At 47.8% G+C, this 26,168-nt stretch overlaps 1 protein-coding gene across 1 annotated transcript in view; it reads left to right on the top strand.

Moving 5' to 3' along the window:
• CA12 (carbonic anhydrase 12) overlaps positions 1-25,840 on the top strand; it is a 57,326-nt gene extending 31,486 nt beyond the window's left edge. Inside the window, exons 3-10 of the mRNA XM_056115320.1 lie at positions 3,251-3,430; positions 4,116-4,258; positions 10,830-10,925; positions 11,719-11,782; positions 12,335-12,492; positions 13,679-13,805; positions 24,665-24,752; positions 25,768-25,840. Coding sequence (XP_055971295.1) covers positions 3,251-3,430; positions 4,116-4,258; positions 10,830-10,925; positions 11,719-11,782; positions 12,335-12,492; positions 13,679-13,805; positions 24,665-24,752; positions 25,768-25,840 — 929 coding nt within the window. The remainder of the gene's footprint in view (positions 1-3,250; positions 3,431-4,115; positions 4,259-10,829; positions 10,926-11,718; positions 11,783-12,334; positions 12,493-13,678; positions 13,806-24,664; positions 24,753-25,767) is intronic.
• Positions 25,841-26,168: the final 328 nt, after the last annotated feature.

The raw sequence follows: 26,168 nt of genomic DNA, 5'->3' as shown, positions 1-26,168 counted from the left end.
GTAATAGAGTCAAAAGGATCCAAACTATAATGATGCTGATGGTGGTGAAGAGATGATGGGGAAATGGAAAATGAGGGGGCTTTGAAAGAGCAGAAAGGGGGAGAAAGGTTTCTGAGACTCTTTTCCCTAAGGCCTGTGCTGGGGGTTCAAGACAAGCACCCCTGGGGTGTGTCACTCTGAGACCTATGACTGGTCCCTGGCACAGAGTTACCAGCTCCCGGGTAGTCTCACGAGAAGTCACTATCTGTGTTTTCATCCCCACAGATGAAAACCCTTTTGAACACCTTACCACGCATCTGAGGGTTCTCTCTTGCTTGCTCAAACCTGCCTGATGCAGAAAGTGAGGATGCTACTCCAGGAAATCATAATAACTCTTGGTGCTTGAGAGCCTTCTAGAGCTTTCCAGCCCACCCCTTTTGTATGAATCGGAAGTAGACTCAGCAAAGTGGGTAGGATGGCTTTCATTAGAGGCTTAATCTGTAGACCGCCCTGGTGCATGCAGCATTGTGACTTCTTTTATCCTTGAAAGCTTTTACCACTTAATTCCTCTTTTGCAAACCACAGCACCTAAAAGGAGAGAGAGAACAAAAGGGAATGCCCTTGCCACAGAGGCAGGGTGGGATGGGGGGATGGGGGATGGGAGAGATACTGGGATTAGTGGTGGTGGAGAATGGGCACTCGATCATTGTATAACTGAACCCCAAGCATAAAAATTTGTACGTATACAACTGTACCTCATGGTGTTTCACTAATAAAAATTTTTTAAAAATATTTTAAAAAAAGAAAAGGAAAAAAAAGGTTTTACCACCGCTGACACCCTTACACTTTCACATCTTTAGTGTTTCCTGGCTCCAAATATCTGATTTGATCTAATCCCTAGTAAAGAGCACGTTGAAATAAAATAAAAATAAAAATTCCTCCTGATAACCGGTTGGTTTGGTTATTTGGGAGCCAGTGCTTGGGATCAAACTGGGATTCCCTCACGCAAAATATATGCTTAAGCCTGTTGTTATTTTCCCAGCTGTCTTCCCAATAACCTCTTCTCAAGCACTCTGTGCTTTAAGAAAATGGTTACAAAACGCCTGCTTAGCATATAAGTCAAATCAGAACATGGATTCATTAAGTTGTGAAGATGCCCCAGACACCATGGTTTGGGGATGAAGGGAATCAGTGGTCACTAAGATGCTCTCTTCAAGAAGACTTTCTGCTCTGGGGAAAGAAAGTCCTTCCCAGCCTAAGTCCTGGGTTGCAAAGAGAAATCTTAGCACTCGCTTTCTGACTTCTCCATTCATACCTGGCAACAGCTACTGCCACCCTGGCTGTGGGTCCAGGTAGTACTGAGAGCAGGTAGAAGGCTGGCAACCAGGCCTCTTCCTGAGGGGTAGAGCTTGCGTGTCTCCTGCTTCATCACTGCTCACTGCAGTTCCTGAGCAAAGTTAGTCCTGGCCCTCATCAGAGTGACTGTACACTTCCAGGTCTCTCTGAACTTACTATCCCACCAGTTAGAGCACAAGGCATAGGAAATCTGGGCTCTGTGCAGATGTTGAGCCCTCTTTGTCTCGGGAAATGGGGCTGTTGTCAGTGGAAGTTTTCCAAGAAGCGGTGCTCCTTCCTCTTTTGCTCAAGTGTGCATTCTTCCTGGCGCTCACATACTGGAAAATGCACCCCACATGGCAAAGCTTGGCTCCCAGATTTCAGAGAGCCCGAAGGGCACCTTAACAAGCCATGACATGCCAATTATTTGCTTTTCTGGAGAAACCTCAACCTGAAAATCCATTTAATTACCATAGGAGATAATCTTTTAAACATAGTTTTACATTCCTTCAAGTCTTTTCCCTGTGGGAGTAAGAAAGTTTATCTGAACATGGGATTGGATTGTTTATTTTCATTTCCAAAGGAAGGGTTGTCACCTGGTAGTTAGCAAGAAGCCTGAGCCCAGAATATTTCATTTTTGTGTCTATTCTTGCATACTGACAGCTTGTCACTGACATTGTAATAATTAGTTGACCGGATTGTCACGCATCTTCCTGGCACAGACCTTGCACTTAGTTCTGTGATTCCAGACCTACATTTACTTGATGGGTTTTAAGCGTCCCTCTCATGGGGTGAAGGGGTCCCATGTTTACTGTTCATACCACACCAAAATTCTTTGTTCTCAAGAGCATCTTATTAGAAAGGTTAGACATACAAATCCACCATTTGGGTCACAGGCCTCTATAGAGCTGTGGGCAGTCCATGTTTTCTCAAAAACCGGGGCATTTCCCAGGACTCATTACAATATTTCCCCTGGAATGCAAGCCGGGTGGGTCGGGGCCCCATTCCTGTGTCATGGAGCAGGGGGTCCCATGACTGAGTAAAAACCCTTGCAGGAATCTGGATGCTTTGACCTGTGCCCCAAGTTCACAGGCACAGCGGTTCGTGAGGAGAGCCCCATGCTCTGCCTGCAGCTGCTGTCCAGAGAAACTGCTGCATTAGGAGAAGGACTCAGCAAACAGATGTTAAATTGTTGAAATGCAAGCAGGCTTTGTGAGGAGAAGAGGGGGGTCATGAGAAAAGAAGAGCAATGTAAAAGAAAGCTAAGCCACCCAAGAATAGCAGAGATAAGGATCAGGAGGTTTACTCTATGGCTTGGAAGCCGGCCTCACATGCTGGGGAAAAGGCAGCTCAGATAGAGAAGGAACCACCAAGTAAAGGGTGTTTGGAGGACCAGCTCGTGTTGGGAGATGCGTGCTGAATGTAGATTATAGATCGAACACAATGGCCTCAATGCCTCTGTTGCAAACCACAACGCCCAAAAGCAAAGAAAGAACAACAGGGAACACCCTGCCACAGAGGCGGGGTGTGGTGGAGGGATAGGATGGGGCTGGTGGGAGGGATGCTGGGACCATTGGTAGTGGAAAATGGGCACTGGTGGTGGGATGGGTATTGGATCGTTGTATGACTGAGACGCAAGCACGAAAGTTTGTATGTTTGTAACTGTACCTCACAGTGATTCACTAATAAATATAAAAAATAAATGTAAAGTTAAATCTTTGTGGTGGGCTGTTAGCCCAGTCCCAGGCCCACCACCTCCCCTCCACACACTGCTTGCATGTGGGGACCCGCTTCTCAGACTGGACCTTGAAAAATAGATTTCTGGGGAGAAAGGAAATGGGAAAATGAACAATTGCACTGAACACATTCAGAATGAATGAGAGAGGGAAACTGGTGGGTAAATGACTAAATCTTGGGAGTGACTCTCTCCATGCAGGTCCCAATGGAGAGAAGAGCTGGTCTAAGAGATACCCGTCCTGCGGGGGCCTGCGGCAGTCCCCCATAGACCTGCACTCCGACATCCTCCTGTACAACGCCAGCCTGGCACCCCTGCAGCTCCAGGGCTACAACCTATCCGCACAAGAGCAGCTTGTCCTGACCAATGATGGCCACTCTGGTGAGGGGGCACTTCCCTTGGATCTGGCCAGACAGTGAAGAGGCAGTAGAATCCGTGGATGCCAGGACTTTCTCTGGAGGAGGGGCTGGACATGGGGAGGGCTCGGGGGGATCCACATCTCTCAGAAGAAGCACTTCTCTCCAGAGGAGACAGGCCTGAGGTCCCTAGGCTTCAGAGGTGAAGGGGTGAGCTCTGGGCTCCATTCAAGGGAGCATCCAGACTTTGGAGTCAGGCAAACTCGGTGGTGAGTCCTTTCTTGACCAGCAAGCTCTGGGGATAAAATGGAACCTCCTGGAACTTTTATCAGGAAGATGGCTGTGTTGAGGGGTGTGGGATGACTAGATATTTGGCAGGTGGGGTTATAGCTTCTGTTTGTGGGGGTGAGGGATTCCACAGCTTCCTTCCTTACTTCCTGCAAGACTCTGTCTTCAGCGTAACACCTCATCTGCCAAGAACCATCCCCCCTCTGCTCTAGCACGAGCTTGTTACCCTCTGTTCTTGGGGTGCCAAGCAGGAAATGGTGCTGCTTGGAGGAGCAGCTTGAGGCAAAAGGGACAACGAGGGGACAGCCCCAGTTTCTGATCGAGCACTGCCTTGCTGGCTCCTGTGTGACCCCGACAGTGCTGAAGGCCTTGAGGGGGCACCCCGCAGCCAGGACCCTGAGACCTGCACCTTCTCCCCACAGTGAGGCTGAACCTGCCCCCCAACCTGTACCTGCACGGTCTCCCGTTCCGCTACAGCGCCTCGCAGCTGCACCTGCACTGGGGGGACCACAGCAACCCCCGGGGCTCTGAGCACACCATCGCAGGGGAGCACTTTGCCGCCGAGGTGAGAGGGCACGTGGAGGGGGTGGTCGCAGGAGCAACCTGGCTGGAGCACAGTTCAAGTCAGCTCTGGAGCACAGCTCAAGTCAGCTCACCCTCCAAGCTCTGCTCTCAGGCTCACCTGGCTCCCATCACCTGGGCCACTGCATCTTCCAGCAGGTGTTCTCAGAGATTTTATGGGGTGTGACTATTATGTGATACTTAAACTTTGCCAGTATTACCGGGTGGGGATGGATGGAACACACAAGTTCAGAGGCAGTCACTCAGCTGGTCACAATTTCAGGGCACAGAGGGATCTGGACATTCACTAGCTCTCTACCAGCCTGGGAAGTCAGCACTGCCTTTGGTTATGCCACTGGTGGGACGCACCTAAATGCATGAGAAAACAGGAGGAGGTGCAGAAAACCGTTCTTGTTTTATAAGTGTACAAACAGTGTGTGCGTGTGTGCATGTGTGTGTGCATGCTTGCATGCATGGGCAATTTCCGAGCTCTAGGGAATGGAATATGGGAGTGTGGTTCAGATGTGTGCATATGTATTTACACGTGGAGTGTGTGTGTGAGTGTGTGCGTGTATGCATGAGTGTGTGTATGTGTGCACGCGCGTGCACCCACACATGCATGCATGCCCCTTTCAGTGCTCCCGAAAATAGAGTATGGGGGTGTGATTCTGAATGTCTCAGGGCAGCACAGAAAATCTGTGAGCTGAGCCAGTGTAGCGAGCCCACAGTTCGACTCTTCTGCTGAAATTTAACATCTCAGACTAATTACATGCCAAGTTGCATATGTGGGAGCTATAATTCTGGCCCAATAGGATGGCACGACTGAGACACACATTTCAGACCATGCCCATCTCTGAACCTTCCTGAACTGCAATTTCTTTCCAGCTAATTGCAATGCTCGGGAATAAAAAAGGAGTTTGGGTGCAGGCCTGGGAGGGTTTGAAAATACTTCTGGCCTTTGTATTTTCTGGTATTAAGTCCCATCATTAGACTTATGGCCTTATGAACAAGTATCATAAAGGGCAATACAAGGAACATTGCCAGGATAATGGAACATTGCCACGAGAAGGCAGATTCTCAGAGAGGGACAAGGAAATACCATGGTTCCTTGGAACTGAGTATGTCAGAGATGTCCTTCAGACCTCAGGACAGGGACTGATTTTCCTTTCGTTCTAGGAAGTTGGTGCCTCCTCTGATTTAGGCTGAGCATAACAAGAAAAATTCTTATACAGAGCAAAGCACAGAGGTCTGCTCTGAGGAAAAATAAGGGTCTTGGACTGTGGAGGACTGTAGTTATACACAATTCTGTTTCATTTTTCAAACAATACATGACCTGAAATTTTTCAAACAAGTAGATAAAAAACACTCCTGAAATTCATATGGAACAAGAAACCCCCACAATTAGCTAAAGCAATCCTTGGGAAAAAGAAGTTGGGAGGCATCACCTTCCCCAACCTCAAACGGTACTACAAAGCAGTAGTAATTAAAACAGCCTGGTATTGGGAAAAAGACAGATTTACAGATCAATGAAACAGAGTAGAATATCCTGAAAATGACCCTCAAATATATGCTCACCTAATCTTTGATAAAGGAGCATGAAATACAAAGTGTAGCAAGGAAAGTCTCTTCAACAAGTGGTGCTCAGAAAACTGGGCAACTACATCTAAAAAAAAATGAACCCAGGTCTCTTTCTAGTGCCATGCACAAAAGCCAGATCAAAATGGATTAAATACCTCAATATCATAACTGAATCCATAAGGTTTGTGGAGGAAAATGTGGTCAAAACCCTCCATGACATTGAAGCTAAAGGAATCTTCAAAGATGAAACACCACTGACCAAGTAATTGGAAGCAAAGATAAACAAATGGGACTGCATTAAACTCAGAAGCTTCTGCACCTCAAAAGAAACAGTGGCCAAGATATAAAGACATCTCACAGATTGGGAAAAATATTTACCAAATACCCATCTGATAAGGGTTAATATCTAAGATATATAAGGCACTGGTAGAACTTTACAAGAAAAAAACATCTAACCCCATCAAAAAATGGAGAAAAAAACATGAACAAAAACTTCCTGAAAGAAGATATACAGATGGCCAATAGACACATGAAAGAATGCTCTACATTGGTAATCATCAGGGAGATGCAAATAAATACAACAATGAGATATCATCTCACACCGCAAAGAACAAGAGCAGTCAGTGCTGGAGTGGATGTGGGGAGACAGACTCTCCTTTATTGTTGCTGAGAATGCCGACTGGTTCAACCCTTCTGGAGAACAAGAAGGGCATTTCACAAAAAGCTTGAAATTGAGCTTCCATACAATCCTGCAATACCACTTCTGGGAATATACTCTGCGGGCCTAAAAACACACTGCGGAAATTCCATCTGCACTTCTATTTTTATTGCAGCAGCACTATTCACAATAGCCAGAATCTGGGGGGGGGCGAGGGGGGGAACCCTTATGCCTGAGAGTAGACAACTGATTAAAGAAACTATGATATGCCTACACAGTGGAATACTATGCAGCAGTTAGAAAAAATGAAATCATGAAATTCACTTATAAATGGGTGAACATGGAGAGTAACATGCTGAGTGAAATGAGTCAGAAAGAGGACAGACATAGAAGGGTTGCACCCATTAGTGTAATATACAAAAGCAGAATATGAGACTAATACCCAAGGACAGTAGAAACAAGTCCACAGTTGAAGCCTGCCTCAAGTGCTAGGGAGAAGGCAATTGGGTTAGAGAAGGGACCACTATGACAAAGATAGTTGGAAATAATCACACTGGATAAGAAGTGCATGCTGAAAATGGGTAAAGGAATAAACATGACAACCTCTCAGTATCTGTATTGCAAACCATAGTGCTCCAAAGGGGTGGGGAGAGAAAGAGAGAGGGGAAGTGGGGAGGAAAGTGCCTGCGATAGAGCCATAGAGGCAGGCTTGGGGAGGAGGGGTGGCAGAAGGGAAACTGGGGTTATTGGTGGTGGGAAAAGTACACTGGGGAGGGGTGGGTGTAGGATCATTATATGACTGAAGCCCAATCATGAACAGCTTTGTAACTGTTTATTTCATAGTGACTCAATAATAAAAAAATAAAATAATACATTAAAAAAGGGCTGGAGCAATAGTACAGCGGGTAGGGCGTTTGCCTTTCATGAGGTCAACCCGGTCAACCCAGATTCGGTTCCTCCGCCCCTCTTGGAGAGCCCAGCAAGCTACTGAGAGTATCTCGCCCACACGTTAAAGCCTGGCAAACTCCTCGTGACGTATTCAGTATGCCAAACACAGTAACAAGTGTCACAATGGAGACGTTACTGGGCCCATTCAAGCAAATTGATGAACAACGGGAGGACTGTGACAGTGACATTAAAAAAACACACACACACACACATGGCCAAAATATCAGCACAATGTGGCAGGCTCATTCCTTTGGGGGAAGCAAGATGAAGATCTAGCACCTGTAAAATGTTAAGCTATGATCGTTTGAAAGAAGAAGAAATCTGATACAATTTTCATTAGGGTCCTATCCAGCAGTGCTGGGGTCTGGGACCTGGCGCGTCACCAGGGCTATCCTGAGGGAACTCTGGGGTCCTTTAGTAGGGGAGTGATAGATGCTGAGATTAAGCTCAGGGTTTTAAACATGCTATGCATATATTCTATTACTTGAGTTATCTCTCTGGCCCCTTAATCTATCATTACATAACAATATTACTATTATATGATACATTGGTATTTACGTTTTTAAAATTTTATTAAAGCTCCATGACTTACAGAGTTATTCATAGTTGAGATTTAGACATACAGGATTCAAGCAGCAATCCCGCTACCAGTGTCAACCTCCCTCCACCAATGTTCCCATGTTCCCACTCCTATCCCCGAACCCCTAGCCTGCCTTCTTGATAGGCACCTTTTTAAGTTCATTTGTTATTCAAGTTTTGGGTCTCATGATTGCAGTGTTGTTGACTCTATATGGTTTGACTATTCAGCTCTGCCATCCCTTAACACCACTGATGTACCTCAATACTCTTGACCTTGTGTTGCTTTTCATCTGTCCTTCTCCCCAGTCCCTCAACTTCTTACCTTCTCCTCCCTACTCTCTGGAGCTCAGACTATAAAGCTTAGGTTTAAACAAGCATCCCTTGTTTAAACCATTGCATTTCCTCATCCAATTATTGTGAATAATACATGCAAGTGATATCATTCTGTGTTCATCTTTTTCTGACTGACTTCATTTAACATGTCTACTAGTTCCATCCATGTGACAGCAAACTGCATGCTGTAAGGAATGATAAAATAATGTTATACTACTGTATAATAATCTGGTTATTGTATAACTTTATGTATCTAATTTGTTTTGAGGCCATGCCCAGCTGTGTTTAGGGCTTACTCCTGGCTCTACCAATGATCCCTCCTGGCAAGACTTGGAGGACGTATGTGATATGGAGGATCAAACCTGGACTGACCACGTGCAAGACAAATACCTTCCCTGCTCTATCTCTCTGTGCCCTCCTTGATACAGTTTTTTAAGAGTTAGACAAGGTGTGGTCTGGAGTTGTACTTGAAGGGGTAGGGGACATGTTTTGCATATGCAGGACTCTGGGTTGGGGTCAGAACACTGCGTGTCTCCATCCTGTACCTTAGGGCGAAGTCTTGGGCCCTGACCATGCTGGGCGTGGCACCCCAGCAACAAAACAAAATTATGAAGCTTCACTTGCACCTGACCTAGGTTTGATTCTTGACTTAGCATGGTCCTCTGAACATCACTGGGTGCATGGCTGGGCACGGCCCTGGAAGTCCCACAGTGTGGTTGTGTATCTGGAGGCTTCTAGCACCATCTGTGTGGCCTGGGTCTCCCTGTCCCACAGGGCCTGAGTGTCTTGTCCTGGGATCCTGGTGCTGAACTTCTGGTCTGGTTGGCTTAAAACCATCCACCGGGCACCCAGACCTCCTGAAGAAAACACGAAATATGAAATTATTATCTTACACATCTGAAACTAATGTTCTGTGAAATATATCTCAATTTAAAAAGCAAAATGAATGACAAAATCTCAACATATCAGAGAGGCAAAGATTAAAAAATTGCATACACCATATGGATATAGCTACAAAAAAAGATGTTTGGAGGACTGGTAGGACCACTCTGTAGGTTAGAAATCAGGTGGGGGTCTGAAGTGATTGCTCAGAGGGCTGGAGCAAGCACAGGTCCCTGGGGTTTATCCCCAGTAACCCCCACCATCTGGCTCCATCCCCTCCCCCCCAAGAATCACTAGTTATAGCCCTCCTAGCCCCAGCATTCCTGGGGATGCCCCAAAACAGTCATGTTAAACCTAGTCCAAATCTGTCAGACTCATTTGTTTGTTTGTTTGTTTTTTGTTGAGGCCACACCTGGTGGTGTTAAACACTCTGTGCTCAGGGATCGCTCCCAGAAGGGCTTGGGGGCTCTAGGCAGGTGCTGGAGGTCAAACTAGATCTGCAGCTTACAACACAAATGTCCTAGTGTTTTTAAACCTGTGATTTCTTAAGACCCTTTTCCTCACTATCATAATGATGAATAGTTTTTGCTTTGAGAAAAAAATGAGTTTGGAATTTTATATGTAAAGGGGAACATCTGTATTCATGGACCTTCATGGCTCTGAAAATTAGGGTCGGAGCAGGTTAGGTACTTGCCTTGCACGTGGTTGACCCAGCGTTCATGTGGGTTCAATCCCCAGCATTCCATGTGGTGTCCTGAGGATCACCTTGAGTATTGCTATGTGTGGTCCCAAAACAAAACAAAACAAAAAAGAAGATGATGAAAATATCTTGTAGCAAATCTCTTTAAAGGTTTGTATACACCATATGGATATAGCTACAAAAAAACAAAAAGCTATAAGCTATAGCTTTTCTCCCCTGGGGCAGATACTGCTGCACTCAGATACAATTCTAATTAAGTTACAGCTGAAGCTCAAACCCAACTCGGACTGCTTTTGGGTCTTTGTATAGGACAGAGGCTGATCAAGTCACATGAGACTACTTTGTGCCAAGCTTTAGGATAAGTAGGGAATATGAGAAGGGGTTATGCTTCAAAGTACTTTTGCTTCAAGCCGGAGATAATAAAGCAATTAGAGTACATGCCTAGCATGCACCTGACCCCAGTTTGATCCTCAAGCGTGGCCTCCTGAGAATCCTTGGGTATGGTTTCGGGGCTGCAGCTTTGCCCTGGCACCCCAGGTACTGAGCTGCGTCCTCAGGTCCGACACTGAACTGCAGACTGAGTTGGTTAAGTACTGTCAGGGTTAACCTCTTGGAAGCACCCTCCCCCAAAAAGTACTTGGACATTTTCCCGGCTGATTTAAAGCTCATTCATTCAGCACTTTCTGAGCACCACCTCAGACGCTATCTATGAGCAAACCAGAGGACACAGTCTGTCCGAGGGGACTGATAGAAAAGGGATGTTGAGGGCAGCAGGAGGTGGTGTCTGAAGGTGGGGCTAGGGGCCAGCTGAAGTGTGGGATTGGGTCTGTCTCCCAAGCTGCCCCCTGGAAAGGGTCCTAAGTCGCCCACCCCCGCTGGTGGCTTCTCCCGTTGCAGCTGCACATTGTCTACTACAATTCGGATCTCTACCCCAACGCCAGTGCTGCCAGCGACAAGACCGAAGGCCTCGCCGTCCTTGCTGTCTTCATAGAGGTGAGGGTGGAAGGAGTTTCACCTGAGAGTTTTCTGTCTGCATGTAGTGAGGGTTCATGTGTGCCCATCTATGGGAAGTCAGCCTGCCGTCAGCTGCGTCTACTCCAGAGAAGCGGCATTCCCTGCCGGGCCCTTCTCTCTCAGTGCAGGTAGCACTTCCTGTGGCCAGGCAGCAGAAATTGGCACATTCTTTGTGATGCTGGAAAAATGAGCGATAGTCCCCAGCCCTGCTGCATGGATGGCCCAGTGGAGGGCGTGTGGAGGCCAGGAGGGGGAGTCACACAGCATTCCCATCACATATGACCCCCTAAGACAATTCCTACTATCCAAGCTCCCTCCTTTATGGAGAATTTAGAATGAGTCCCATTTTTCTTGTTTCCCCACTAATGAGACAGCATGCACCTCATTTGGCAACATGCAGACTTGCCTGACTTGGCCTGTGTGAACTCAAGCTCCCTGTACCTGTGGTTAAAGAACCTACAAGTAATGGCATTTGGGCTCACTGTCAGATAATCAGTCTCAAATGGTATGCCATGTCCTGGGATGCTTCGCTCTAGAGTCTTGAATTAGAAACAAGAGGTCCTGAGAGTCAGGACCAGGACCACTGACCTCTATGCCACCCCCTCCACCCCTGCCATAGACTTTGCTTCATCCTAATGGTCCTGGTAAATAGATCATTCAGAGGAGACTTTGGCAGCACTGATGACACAGTTGCACCGGTCCATTTCACTGTCAGTTCAGGCTCAGCCTAAGAGCATCCTTCCCATTTCACCCCACTCTGTCTCTGTTGCAGATAGGCTCCTTCAATCCCTACTATGATAGGATCTTCAGTTACCTTCAAGGTGTGAAGTACAAAGGTAAGGAGCCCTTGGATATTCATTCACTCTGTGAGAGAAGGATGTATCAGCCCCAGGTGGGAAGGGGAAGGTGCTACCTGTGACAGGCCCCAAGGAGGCCAATTCATTTCCCACCTCTCAACATGTTCCTCCATGTGTGCTGTAAGTGGGCAAACAACTAATGATGGCCTCTCAGTATCTGTATTGCAAACGATAATGCCCAAAAGGAGAGAAAGGGGGGGCGGGGGCAAGGAGAGAGAGAGCCTGCCGTGGTGGTGGTGGCAGGAGGCATATGGGAGATATATTGGTGGGGGAGATGGGTGTTGGAACACTGTACAACTGAAAGTCAATCATGAAATCTTTGTAACTATCTCACAGTGACACAGTGATTCAATTAAAAAAATCATTCATAATATAAGAAGAAAAAATAAATAAAATTATGAAAAAAAAGTAAGGTGGAGTTCATGCCCAATTCAATCAGCTAATCAGTGGCTGAATAAATAGCAGTACTCCTACGTTTAAAATTCATTCATTCATTCATTCATTCATTCATCAAAAACCATGTATCTCCAGGTCAGGAAATGCTTGTTCCAGCCTTCGACATTGCGGAGCTGCTTCCCAAGAGGCCTGAGGAGTACTACCGCTACCAGGGCTCCCTGACCACCCCTCCTTGCCACCCCACCGTGCTCTGGACCATCTTCCGGAATCCTGTGCAAATTTCCCAGGAACAGGTGACTGTCTCTCCACACAAGTCACAGAGCATACAGTACCCTGCCTCAACTGCCTCTGTCAAATACCCAGTGGTTTGGCTCACTCACCTGCAGTCACACCCGCCCAGTATGGCAGTGCTGGAAGCGCTACTGAGTTTGCCAGGGAAGTGAGGAGACAAGCCCACTTGCAGCCCTTCAGGCCACACTGCTCATCGGTCTCCTCACCTCCCACAGTGCAGCGCTGGATTCATGAGGGCTGGAAGGAAGATTGACCGGATCAGGGAAGGTCATCTTACCAGATAGAAAGCTGGCATTGCAGCAAGGGTCAGTGGGGGATTTCTCCTAAAAGGAAACTTGGGGAACCAGAATACAAATCCTTAGCAAGTTCCTGAGAGGTCCTGGGTTAAGGAAATTTGCAGGGTCACCTGCTGGCTGGTGCTGAAGCTAAGACTTGGGCAGGTGTCCTGAGTTCCCAGCAGGCTGTCAACTGCTCTGTAGTCTTCAGTCATGCTGAGGGAGCGCAGGCCAGAGATGACCCCGTCACACCTCTTTGTGAGGATAACACAGCCCACACTGTTGTGCCTTCTTTTGGGGGGAGAGGGAGCAGAATGGGGGGTTCACTCCTAGTGATGCTCAGGGGACCTTGCAATGCTGGAATTAAATCGGGGCATCCTTGTGTCCCATCCATTGGCCCCTAAGAGTTTCTAAGTAGGTAAGTGGCAGCAAGTGGCAGACAGGCATGAATGAAGCGATGCCTGGAAAGAGGTGACACCATCTCTGCAGGTGAACGAAAATCCACGGAGTCACTCAGCTGGCCTAGAACCTTCTTATTCCTTTGCATGGGACTGGCAGAACCAGTCCCCAGGCCACTCTGGCTTGGAATTAGACTCCAGCGAAGGCTCTTGGGAGGAGTAGTCACTGTTTATGGACCACCTCCCCGAAACTTCCAGGACTCCCTCCTGGCAGGGCAAAAAACCCTTAGGCAAACAGCAGCATTCAGTCTGCCCCAGCCTGCATGGTCAGCTGACCAGCCTTCCCCTGCTGGAGCTCAGAACGCACCTGGGCTGGGAACTGTTCTTTGGCTCTCCCACTGCTGTTTCCAGACGCTTCTCCCAGGAGGTGAGGTGGGAGCTGTTCTCCCTTGAGACCAGACCAGAAACCTCACTCTGCCCTTAGGGGTGTTTCTAATCTCCCTTTCACCCCCCAGCTGCTCGCTTTGGAGACCGCTCTCTACTGCACCCACATAGATGACCCATTGCCCAGAGAAATGGTCAACAATTTCCGGCGGGTCCAGAAGTTTGATGAGAGGATGGTGTATGTCTCCTTCCAACAAGGTAAGAAGGTGCAGAGCCTGTGGGCATGGAGTACCAAGAACTTTGTTCGAAATAAACATGAGGCCCTATCCTCTCCTTGACATTTGTACATGATGCTAGTACAAGGTGAGCTAATAGCTCTTTGGAAGCAGGGAACCGAGGCTGCTGAGGAGCTACTATGGAGAAGGGAGTTGGGGTCTCCTGACACTGCCTTTACAGTGAAACCCAGAGCAGGATACATGGACCAGAGCCTACATCAAGTGTGGGAGTCTTCCAAAAATGTGGGAAGATATTTTTGTGGGGTGGAGGTAAGTTGAGGTAGAAATTCCTGAGACCCAACCTCTAGCTTTTGACCCTGCACTGCCTTGGTATCAAGGCCATTTCATCCTTCCAGATGACTCATGCAGGACCACTGGGACCACCTTTGCAGGCTCTAGAGAGTGAGTGTAAGTGCATTTGTATCCACAGCAGGGCCTGAGGACAGGTCCCCATTTACCTCCTGTCTCAGGAGTCCCTGGAAACACTCTGCAGGTTGAAATTTAATGGCCAGAGTTAAATCTGTTGACCAGAAGGACATTTAACATCAGCACTTGCTCGGTACCTGCATTAACGGTTCTGGAAACTGAGGGTCTGGGAAGAACATCTGGTGTCTGCATCTTCCTTCCAGCTGTCTGCTTTTCTCACTGAATTGCTTGAGTAGGTCCTTATGTTGCTCCCTGCGGTGGAATTTTGACAAGGCAGAGGCAGAGGAGGTCTGTCAAACTCCCATGTGGTCCCATCCCATCAGGTTTGGACGAATGAGCCATATGCTCCTCCTCCTCCCCACCCCGCTAAAACACACAGCTGAGAGTCAGGTTTTACCCAGTGCTGCATCTTTGGCTCCTACTCGTTGGGTGATATTATACCTCTCACATCCCAAATTGCTGAGTGTGTGAGGGTTGTATTTCAAGGTGCCAAAAAGATTTAGAAGCCAGTCTCCAGAACTGACCGGCAGATCTGTCCCTCAGACCAAGTTCTTTTCTGTGAGTCACTTCACTGAGAATTTGTCTCTTGTGTTCTCTCCAGAGATCTCTTGCTAAGGTCATTCCCCCCTTGTCTTCAGTTTCCCAGTCTGAAGACTAAATCTGTAAGCCAAACCTTTTCCTAAGAATGGAGTATGTCTGTGATGATGATTCCCAACTTCTTTTCTGGAAGATTCTTCAAATGTACCATGTTTTCCCTCTTATCCATCCTGGATAAAGCTCTCTATTTTCCCATCCTAAAAATTAGAATTGAAACCAAACTTATAGTTGTCACTATTGCTCTAAAATTCTTCAACTCTTAAATAATTTTTTAAACCCATAAAAATCCTGCTTAGAGATAAGGGGCATGGCCCACCTAGATCAGGTAGAGATTTGTCATTTGACAACAGTGATCAGCTCTGTCCATGAAGATCATCTGTACCAACCCCAGGGTAACAAACATACCCATGAGCTAGGAGACTTTGATATGCTTGCTCCTGGATAAATGATAAGATAAAAATCTTAAGCTTTCTTTTGGGGGAGAGGTCCTCTCAGCAGTGCTCAGGTCTCCACGGCTCATTCTCTGCAATACTCTGCCCAGTTCTTTGACAGGTTCCTCCCGGCCCCTTGGGTCTTGTGATGCAGTACTGTTCAGCCAGCAGTGTGTGGGCTACCAGGTTCCATTCATCAGTGCTTTGTGGGCCCACTTATTGCTGGGGGCTGAACATGGAACCTCGAGCCTGTGCTCCAGCATCTCTAAGCCCCTCCTGAGTCTTCTCTGCCCTTGGCTTCCTTAGTGATTAAATGGCAGATTAGAGGAGTGGGTGAATGTACTTTTGGTGCTGTTCTGAGTGGACACTAACAGCTGCCCCCATGACTTTACATTGCAGGGACAGTATTTGAGGGCAGTAACAGACCATCGGAAGAAACCATGCAGGAACTTGAGCTTGACATCCAAAAGTAACCCCCATGTAACGCGGAACTGTGGCCTTGGGAACAGTTAGCCATCTTCTTAGACCGGCTCAGGTCTAAGTTGGCGCTTGTAGAGTAGTGGTGCAGAGAAGCTTGTGGCCAGGAAGCTTGGGGCACAGTGCTTTGGTAGAACCTCCCAGCCTAGCAGGGGGAGCTTGGGGGGTGTCTGAGCAGAAATCCCCAGAGCAATGCCTGGCATAGGACATTAAGACCAGATCCCAAGTGTAGATGTGTCACTGCCCTCCCTCTCCTTCTTCCCTTCCCTAAAACTCCCACAGACCTTCTGCTTCCAAGAGCTCAGGATGGACCCCACTCTCTCTAGAGGGAGAGTCCATGGCAGCTCAAGATAAATTCATTCATTTGGAAGCTGATTATAGAAACTTGGTGAGAGTTCTCCCTGCCTTCCCATTTCCCAAAGATGAAGGCAGCAGAGGGGACGTGTCTCCAGGAACTATGAAAAGGCAGCTGAAAGAAATTAAGTTTTCACCACCCCCTGTCAGGGCACCACCCCCCTGTAAGCTGCCCTTGCAGGTAGCTGGGAGGTAGGAGCCTATTTATCAGTGTGAACCTTGAGCAGTTGGGACATGCTCTTCACTTTGGATGTGTGTCATGAGTTCTGATCAGGTTCTGCCCAAAGGTAAGCAATTAGAATCAGAGAAGTTCTGCCAGGAAAGAAGTAACTCTCGAGAGGAAGTCCTGAAGTTTATCACATTGGGACTGTGTCCTTTGGACTCACTTCCCCCTCAACTGGGCTTGGGAAAGGAACCTGCCACCTGGTGCCTGTCCTCAGGTGGATTGGCCCAGTCCATAGACAAGGATTCTCAGCTTTGGCACTACTGACATTGGGGGCTGCATTATCCCTGCATGGGCTGCTGTCCTGTGCTACAGCGGCACCTGGACCTCCACACACTCAATGTGAAGAGCACCCCCATCTGGGACAGTGTCCCTGGGAACCAGGGGTGGAAGTGCCCCAGCTGAGAACCTACTGCCTTGGGGATTGACAATTATTTCCCAAGACCCAGAAATGATATATAATGTACTTTTATTTATGTTATGGGATTCTGGGACTTGAAATCACATGTCCTGGTATTTATCCTATTATAGCATGGAACTTTTCATCTGGTGATGGAAATATCCCAGTTGGAGCTACTGAACAAAGACAGTGTACAAAATCTTGTTACTCCATTCCATAGGAACTTAAGTGTATTCTTTGCATGGAATCGGGAGTATACAAAGCTCACTGAAGTGTAGAAAAGTATATCTGCCATTAAGAAAAAGATGCAAGGGCTCCAGAGACAGTTAAGCAGCTGTGACACTTGCCATGCACTGATGCCCATATGGTCCCCAAGCTTGCCAGAAGTGGTCCCTGATTGTAGAGCCAGGAGTAACTCCGGTGCAGGCCAGATATATATATATATATATCTATATATAGATATATATATATCTATATATAGATATATATGTAGAGAGAGAGAGAGAGAAAGAGTCAATACCAGATTCCTTGGCCCCCTCCTTTGGTACAGTGCTTTCTGTGTGCATGTTTGCTGTTGCACTGGGCCAGGATACCCCCTTGTACTGGAGATGGAGAGTTGCACTTGTGAGGAGCTCAGAGAGGCCAAGCTGAGTCAGAAACTGTCCTCGAGATGGAACCCCAGAGAAGGTGTCTATGTCCCAGGACCATCCAGATCTCAAGGAGTCAGATGCTTCCTGTGAACAGAGGAGAGGGCATGTTGGATTGACAGTCCCCAGGCTGAGACTGGGTCCTTCCAGCAAACTTCTTCCTCGCCAGGGACATCCACACCGGTCCACATAGTGGCAGGAAGAACACAAGGGCCTGGCAGGACATGTTCGGTCTTTAATATTATCCAGTCCTCCTCTCGCTGTGCTCGGGCAGGAGAAACAAGAGGGCGAGAGGAAGCCAACAAGTTTCTATAATCATGTCTTTAGTGGTTTTCTCTGAGCAACTGCTTATCACCTGCCGCAGAGCCCGGGGTCAGCTGAGGTGACTCGGGAAGTGCTGGACAGCAGGGCGGGAGGCTCTGCATGGTTAGAACCTGCTCGGCCCTTTCGCTTGAGGGACTAGATGTAGAAATGCATTTAGAGAGAGACTGATCTTACACAAGCTAAGATGGCTAATGGATCTTTTGGGAGGGAACAGAATGTATGCTTTGCGGTTGTTAACCTGTGTTTCTCCAAGTTTCTATTTATAAATAAAGCCTTTCAGGTGGCTAAGTGCCATCCAATCTTCCAAAGTATCCAGATGAAAGATGAGAGGTATCCCCACCTTCTGGTGGCCCCTGGGTCAGGGGGCGGAATAGCCGCAGGAATCTTCATAATTCAGCATGCCACGTTTCCCAAGAACACCGCAAGCTTAACTCTATGGGGAACAGTGACTGCACTGGGTGATCTGCTCCTCCTAGCAGGCCACCAGCACAGACAATCATGTTAAGAAAGACAGCAGGGAAAACTGGTTCCGCCAGGAAGCTATCAGCTGGCCTGGGGGGTCAATCATGCCGTCATGCCCTGCGGTGTCCTCTCCATGGCAGGTGCTTTCAGGGTGCATGTGGTTTCCTTCTGCACACACTGGTCACTAGGTGGGTGGGGTCTTGTCCCGCCCCCTCCATTTGAAGTCTTTCAAAGCCCGGTAGGAATCGTATACTCACGGGGCTCAGTCTCTTTCCTCTGTGCAGCTGGGCCAATTTGCTTCTCAGGTAGGTTCTCAGCACACCAGAGGGTAACGGTCTGTCACCACGGAGAAGAAAAAGACAAATGTCTCTGTCTTCCGGACACGACAGGCCCATGAAGACAGGGCAGGTGGTGCTCCCACCCTCCTTCACCCCCAGTCATACTTGGTGCTCATTACCTGTTGGTTTAGAGCCTGATAGGACCCCTAACCAGTCGTCACATTTCACCTTAAGTAAATTTTGTTTTGCTTTGTGGTTGACTTGCCAAGAGTGGTAAATCAGCCCATTTGTTCCAGACAAATAGAAGATGGGAATTTATTTAGCTGTCAAGATTGAAAGGTTAAGAAAGGGAGGGAGGGATGCCCCTGGAGATGTCTTCAGCACTTCATTGCTGCACCCAGCCCAACTGCCCGATCTTCCTGCAGCACAGTCTGCTTGCCAGACCAGCCCCCATCTCAACCAGGGCAGCTGAGAGGTCCACAGTAGTGCCACTTCTATCCCAGAGCCCTCTGGCCTGGGACTACACCCCCTCTGATCTAGGTGTCCTCCTCTTCTCATCCATGCAATCTGGGGCAAATACTTCCTCCCATTTCATTGAGGTATCATGCTTTATAATACTTATGAATACACTATGGTTTCATGAATACACCATTCCAACACTACACCCACAATCTCCTAAGAACCCCTCCTATCCATTCCACAGAGGCTTCCCCAAGTTTATTCAGCTCTGTGGACTGGCTTGTCAGATCTCTTGCCTTTTGCCATTTTTGCTCCCTTCCTATGATTTGTTATATCCCACCTCTGGAACAGCTCATTCTGTACCAGTCCTTTTCCTTCTGAACTGACTTTTCCCCTCAGGACACCCTCTATTTTCATCTGTCTTGTAGCAAATAGCTTGATTCCACTTTTCTTGCAGCTGCATAGTATTCCATATACTACAGCTTTATTTATTCATCTGATTGTTGAACACGGGTTGTTTTCTTGTCTTGGTTATTATAGTAAGTGCTTCAGTGAACATAGATGTGTATATATTCTTTCATATTGATGTTTTTGTGTTTTTGACATTCCTGCAATCTGAAAGACTCAATCCCACTGGTTAAATAATGAGTCCACCAATGCAACATTCTGGTTCTCTTGGGGAGAACTTATTGGTAGAAAGGAATTTGTCTCTTGGTTTGCATCATGTTAAAAGGGAGCATGCCCAGTTTTCCAACAGGTAGGTATGTGAGTGGTGCATGGGGGCAACTTCCTTGCATCCCTTACCAAAGTGTCATCCAATGAGAGGACTAAGTAGCACTTCAGCTTTTGGGTTTATGATTTGTGTTAAGTGTGGTAAGAGTTTTTCCATTAGAGGCTGGACTTTTAATGTATTCTCACTTTCAAATCCTTGCTAACCCAAAATTCTCCTTGCCTTTTTTTTTAATACGTTGCACACAGACACACACACATAAACACACACATTCCCACACACAAGCACATCACCTACAAAATGGTCCATACTTTAAAAGCCACAGTTTAAAAGGAAAAGGATTGCATTCCTTTCTATTTGAATTATAAAGAGTTAGAAACAGGATTATGAAGATATCTATGAAATGCTAGAAATGTTCTAAGAACGGCAGCATTTTGTGCTCTTACACTTGCGACTTCAGGAGGCCTCAGATATACTCACCCAGCATCTCTCTGTTCTGCAAGATGCCCTTGGAAGGTGCCAACCTGGGCCAGCAGAACTGGCAGCAGTGCAGCTCCCTGGTCCATTCTGGGGGTGCGCACTTTGAGTCCCCATGTTTGATTTCCTGCCATGGGCCACACCACATACCTTGCTGTGTCACAGCTCCTTAAGCAAGAGAAATACGCCCACTGCACGTGCCACCAGCAGTCCCTCCCCCGCCTTCCCCTGGGTCTCCCAGCCATCTCCGTCAACCTACCATATCCCTCTCTCCCGTCTGTCCATGGTTTAATGGCAGTGAAACCTGTCTGTTCACCATTTAAAAAGGAATGTTTTGGGTGGGGGCTTGGGAGGGGACTCACCGGGTTATGCTCAGGGTTTACTCCTGGCTCTGCACTCAGGGATCATTCTGGAGGGCCTGAGGATCAAACCCAGGTTGGCCAAGACCAAGCACCTTACCCACTGTACTCTCTCCCTGGCTCCGTGTTCATCATTTGGAAAAAAGAACATGATTGAACCTGCAGATGAGCTCTTCTGGCCCTCCCCTCTTGACCTATTCTCTCCTGGAACCCTGAGAAGATTCATAGGTTTTGGTTTCTCTCTCTGGACTCCAGTAACTCTCCGTGACTTCTCTCCCAGCACCTCCCAAATTTCCATGTGACTTCCCCTCAGCCTTCAGTTTCCGGGTGCTGGAGCCTTTGTCTGCAAAGGCACATGAGTCCAGGGCTTTCACCAACCCTGCAAGGCAGGCCCCACTTCTATGCTGGTTGTTACAGTTTCCCCCGGCAGGAAGAGCATCCTTGCAGCTTCGTGTTCTGTTTCTTGTACAGTTTCTAGGAGAGGCGGTTCCTGATGCCTTTCCTTTGGCTCTTACTGGTGCCGCCAAGCAACCCTGTTTTCACTGTACCTGAGTCTAGATTGGAAAGCTTCTGCCCCAGTCTTGTGACTTTCTTTATCTTCCCTGGGTTTCACCTCACTGTTATCAGCGAGAGGAGCACACACCCTGGCACGGGGTCATCCAGGATCCAGTTGCTGGGGCAGAATCCTGACCAGAGTGTGACTGTTATTTACAAGTCAGAGTTTGCAGTGCTCAGTGAACTAGTGAGGTCGATTCAGCCCACATTACCACCGCCCTGGGCCATGTGCTTTAAAGCTGTGACACGCAGGGGCTGCTCTGGTCACTGCGTGCTGCTGCCCAGTTCCCCGAGTTACTGAGCTGACGGTGCAAGCAACAATTTACACACCATCCAGTTCTGACAGCTTAGCCAGGTGGTTAGGTGGTGGCTAATCGTGTTACGTGCGGAGAACTGATATCTTGCTGCAAGCAACTGGAGCTGCTTGAAAAGCAAAGAACAAGAGCGTTTTCTTTTTCAAAAGATTTGGAAAAATAAGCCACAACTGCCTTTTTTTCCCCCAGTGGTTGTATTAAAATCTTAAGGACCAAGACTTCAAGACAATTCTGGTCCCAGTTCACGATGTGCAGAGGCTACGGCCTGTGTTTTCAACACACAGAAATTTAACACTTTCTAAGAAGAGACTCAGGCCCTGAGCCCCTCCCCAAACCACAGACTGGTCTTTAGTGACACACAGACCCAGGACAGGAACTCTACGCAAGGCAGCCACACTTCCTGCCACTTGGGAGGTCACTGTTGCAGAGGGAATGGTGACAGAGATGAAAGCAGGCTGCTGTGTCCTTCCTGCCCCGTTGTTCTCATCCCTCTGGTGCCACCCCTCCCAACAGACCAGAGCACCTGGAAAACCCGGGCAGGAGCCCCCGGGCCAGGCTGTGGGGCCCCAGGAGGCTTTCAGGCCAATTGGAGACTGTATAGAATAGATGCGGGGTTGGTGGCTTCAGAGTGACCTGCCAAGACTGTGACCATGTGTCAGGAGAAACAGGTGAACCAGACCTTCCCCTGAAGTCTCAGGTCTGGCCCTGGGGTGTGAATGTCCCCAAACCTGTCAATCTCTCCCACCCGGTCTGTGCTCTTCCAGGAGCCGCTGATATCTGCGCTCAGTATTCTATGGGGGGATGGTGCACAACTCTATATTTTCATGGGAACTGGAAGTGGCACCACATACATGGCTACCATGCACACACCCGAATACACGGTACTACAGACGTACATGCATCTTCAGTCATGATCCCATACACTCACACACCTGCACACACAGTACTACAGATGTACACACCTGTTTGCATGGTACCACAGACACGTGGTACCATGGGTGCACACAATACCACAGATGCACACACATCTGCACACATGTGTACCATATGCACACACACACACACACACACACACACGGATTTTATTTAGAATCACCAGATAAGAGGCATGTGGCAACAAAGACCTTTTAGGTGGAAGAACCTCCTGGAATAGTGGGGAGGAGCAACAGAACCTGGGATGTGGAAGAGCAGGTTGAGGGATACCTGGGGTGGGGGGGTGTTGAGGTTCATGGTTAATCCTCTATCCTCCCCAGGAAGGATTCGAAAGTGTCTCCCCTCCTGAGAACCCCACGGAGGGCTGGTTATGGGATTCCCTTCTGAAAGCAGGGTACTCTGGAGCATTCCAAGGACTCCCAAGCCATCACATCTATCTCTATAATTTGCTGGGACTAAGTTTTTGGTTTTTTCCCAATTTATCTGTGTCCCAAGAGTGGAACTTCACACATGTGGTGCAAGTGTTCGTCAGGAGAACCAGCCCAAGATTTCATCAGTACTTTGCTGGTGTGGTCACACTTCTCTGGTTCCACCTGGGCTGTGGTTTGCACAGTGACTGGGTTTCCTAGTCTGCACAGAGAGACTAATGCAATCTTAGAAGCAGAGAGTGATAACAAGACCAGATGGAACTGGTCAGGGGTTGCAGCTAAGCCCAGCCAGCCTGGGTATCCAGGGCCTGCTCGGTTCCTTGCTGGCAAAGAGGGCCATTGCTAGCACCTGCCAGGCCAAGAACAGCTTGCCCGAATGGACGCTGGTCCCCTTACTCCTCACCTGCAGTTGTATTAGAAGCTAAAGTCTTGGTCTAGCACAGAGTCTGACAAAATAAAAGAGCTGCAGAAACAGAGTGTTTGCCAGATGAATTCTCTAGCAGGGGCAACTCCCTTTACCATCGAGAAGGTCACCTGAGTTATCCAGGCCCAGGAAGTCTGCATATACTTGCATCTGCGACCAAATCAAACCGAGAGCCTCGTTTCATGCACTATTCAGAGCCTCCATGTTTGACCTGGTTAATTTCGTCTTTTTCTTCCTTCTTTGAAGTGCAAGACCTCACCTACGCAGGACTGAGCGTGGGTACGTGGCCGCCAGGCCATGCATGCTGCAGCTGGGTGCCATTGTGATTCTTGGTGTGATCTGGGCCTGTGATCCTTCTAACCCCCTCTCTGTCTCTCTGTTCCTCCCTCCTATTCCTGGTTCCCTTCGCACATAAGTCTTCCTCTCAATTCACTGATTCAAAGATGATCTACCAATCAAAGTTTCTCCTAATGAAAGACCTGATCATTCAACAGTTTATGTGCATTGTGAACATCCAAAATTTCTGTGGGCACAGCCAAGGGCCATTGCTTATTAAAAAAAAAAAAAGAAGAAGAAGAAGACATGCCTCAGCCCAGCATGCAGGTGAGGTGGTTTGGCTGGGTGATTGCCAAAGGCTTGATTTGGACCCCGTGGGACTGTGCAGCAGAACATGGGGTCCAGGCTGACAAAGAGCCCCCCCACTGGGGACAGACCCATCTCCCATCTGCTGAAACACAGGAGCAGGACTGAATTCTTTCTGAGATCTGTATACCTGCTTTTACTTCCCTGAATCCAAACATCCACCCACATCTTACGCACATGAGCTGTTTGTGCCTCTTGTCCCTTTTTTTTATGTTTATGCTTGATTTTTCCTCAAACCAAATTTCTTTTTTTTTTTTTTGCTTTTTTTTGAGGGCGGGGTCACATTTGGCAATGCACGGGGGTTACTCCTGGCTTTGCACTCAGGACTTACTCCTGGCGGTGCTCAGGGGACCATATGGAATGCTGGAAATCGAACCCAGGTCAGCCGCATGCAAGGCGAACACCCTACCCACTGTGCTATTGCTCCAGCCCCTCAAACCAAATTTCTTTTCATGGAAAAGAAATGGATGGAATCCATGGGCCTTCACTTCAGCAAGTGATGATAAAGTCAGTTCTCTTTCTCTACCCAAGATTTCTCAAATTGTGATTCATATGTCAAGTGTACTCTCATCAGCTAAAGGTGTTGGGACACATGCTTGTGTCCCACTGCAAGCAGAACGAGTCATCCTGATGGCTGGGCTTTAAAGGAACCCTACCATTCCAATATACTCTTCAGATGATGCTGGTGCAAATTTAAGAATCCCTCCTGGAAAATTGCTACAATTTTCAAATGGCCCCTTTAAGTCCTCTGGCCAGTCCTGCTGAGCAGAGGTCCAGACTGTGAGCACAGAGATGGGGAGCACTCCTTTCCACGAGAGACTCTGCAGTGCTCAGCTGTCCCTCAATGCATGCAGTGGGCTGAAGGAAGGGGAGGGGGGATGTAATGTGTGTCTCTTCACTAGGCATCATCCTTTCTGTGGCCCTGGCCGGTGTCCTTGGCATCTGCATTGTCCTGGCAGTGTCCATCTGGCTTTTTCGAAGGAAGAAGAGGTAAGCTGGGGGGACTGGAAAAGGGGGTGTACAACACACATGTTCTGAATACAGAATGAAGACCCTCTATACTTTGTGCCAGCTATCTTCATCAGGAACTTCCACAGACACTTCTGCCCCGATCACCACGACAAAGACGCTGCACATTGTGTCCACGATGAGGGCGTGTGGGGGTCAGCCTTGCAATCGCTAATCATCACCAGTATGACCTTGGACAAAAGTCCTGGTTTGGGAGACAAACCAGTCTCCTGTTTGCCTAAACACCCAAGCAGGGATGAATTCTTCCTGAAATGGTTATATCTAATTTTACTTCTCTGAATCCAAAAATCCACGTATCTCTCACCCACATTAGTTGTTCATGCCTTTTGTTTCTATTTTTTTTCTTTATTGGATCACACCCAACGATACTCTGGGGTTACTCTTGGCTTTGCACTCAGGAATTACTCCTGGCAGTGCTCGGGGGACCATATGGGATGCTGGGAATCGAACCCAGGTCAGCCGCATGCAAGGCAAACACCCTACCCTCTGTACTGTTGCTCCATAGTTTGTTTCTATTTTTATGATCATATTTTTTTTCCTCAAGCCAAATTTCTTTTTATCCAACCTGGACAAAAATGGATGGAACCTACAGTTTGAAGTAGGCTGCCATGAAACTCGTCAGGCCTCAGTGTTGTAATATGTAAAAGCACAGTTAGAAAATGAACAAACTTGGAGGCCAGAGAGAAAGAATATAGTGGGTAGGGCACTTTCCTCGCACAGGGATGAAACCTGGGTTCAATTCCTGGCATCCCGTATGTTGCTAGAGCACCCCAGGAGTTATCTCTGAACTTGAGAACCAAGAGTAAGTTCTGAGCACCACTGAGTGTGACCCAAATAAGAAAGAGAAGAAAAGAAAACCATTTTAGTTAGCATATTATTTGGGTATCTAAGATTCGCTTTGTTCCATAAATTAACAGACTACTTTGTGGTTCTCTCTCCTTACACTAACAAGTCTCCTGTGTTCTAACTCCAATAGCAAAAAGGGCAACTACAGCAAAGGAGTCATTTATAAACCAGCCATCAAGAAGGAGAATGAGGCCCACGCTTGAGACCCTGTGTCCAAGGAAAGATTGGAAGGGCGTTGCCGTGAGCATGGTCTGCTGTGCCTTGCCGGACATTGGAAGGGTGGACCAAGGGTGTTTTGGGGGAAAATTTGTCACACTCGGGGCCTATAATTGGGGGCAACTTCTACTCTGTTCTGTGACCACAGACACCACAGTGTGATGTGTGGATGGAAGAAACTTGACCCAAGATACAGCATTATGACCCCTCACCTCAGCTTTCAGAGACTATGCAATGGCCTGGTTCTGGGGGTCACGCCAAGCTGCCTGCTGAGGGTCGTGATGGTTGTAAAACAAGAAGCAGAACTTCCAGGAC

The sequence above is a fragment of the Sorex fumeus genome, unplaced genomic scaffold (assembly GCF_029834395.1).
Source record: "Sorex fumeus unplaced genomic scaffold, SorFum_2.1 ptg000029l, whole genome shotgun sequence".
NCBI lineage: Eukaryota > Metazoa > Chordata > Mammalia > Eulipotyphla > Soricidae > Sorex > Sorex fumeus.
The sequence above is the reverse complement of the archived record's forward strand: the minus strand, read 5'-3'. Positions and strand labels throughout refer to the sequence as shown.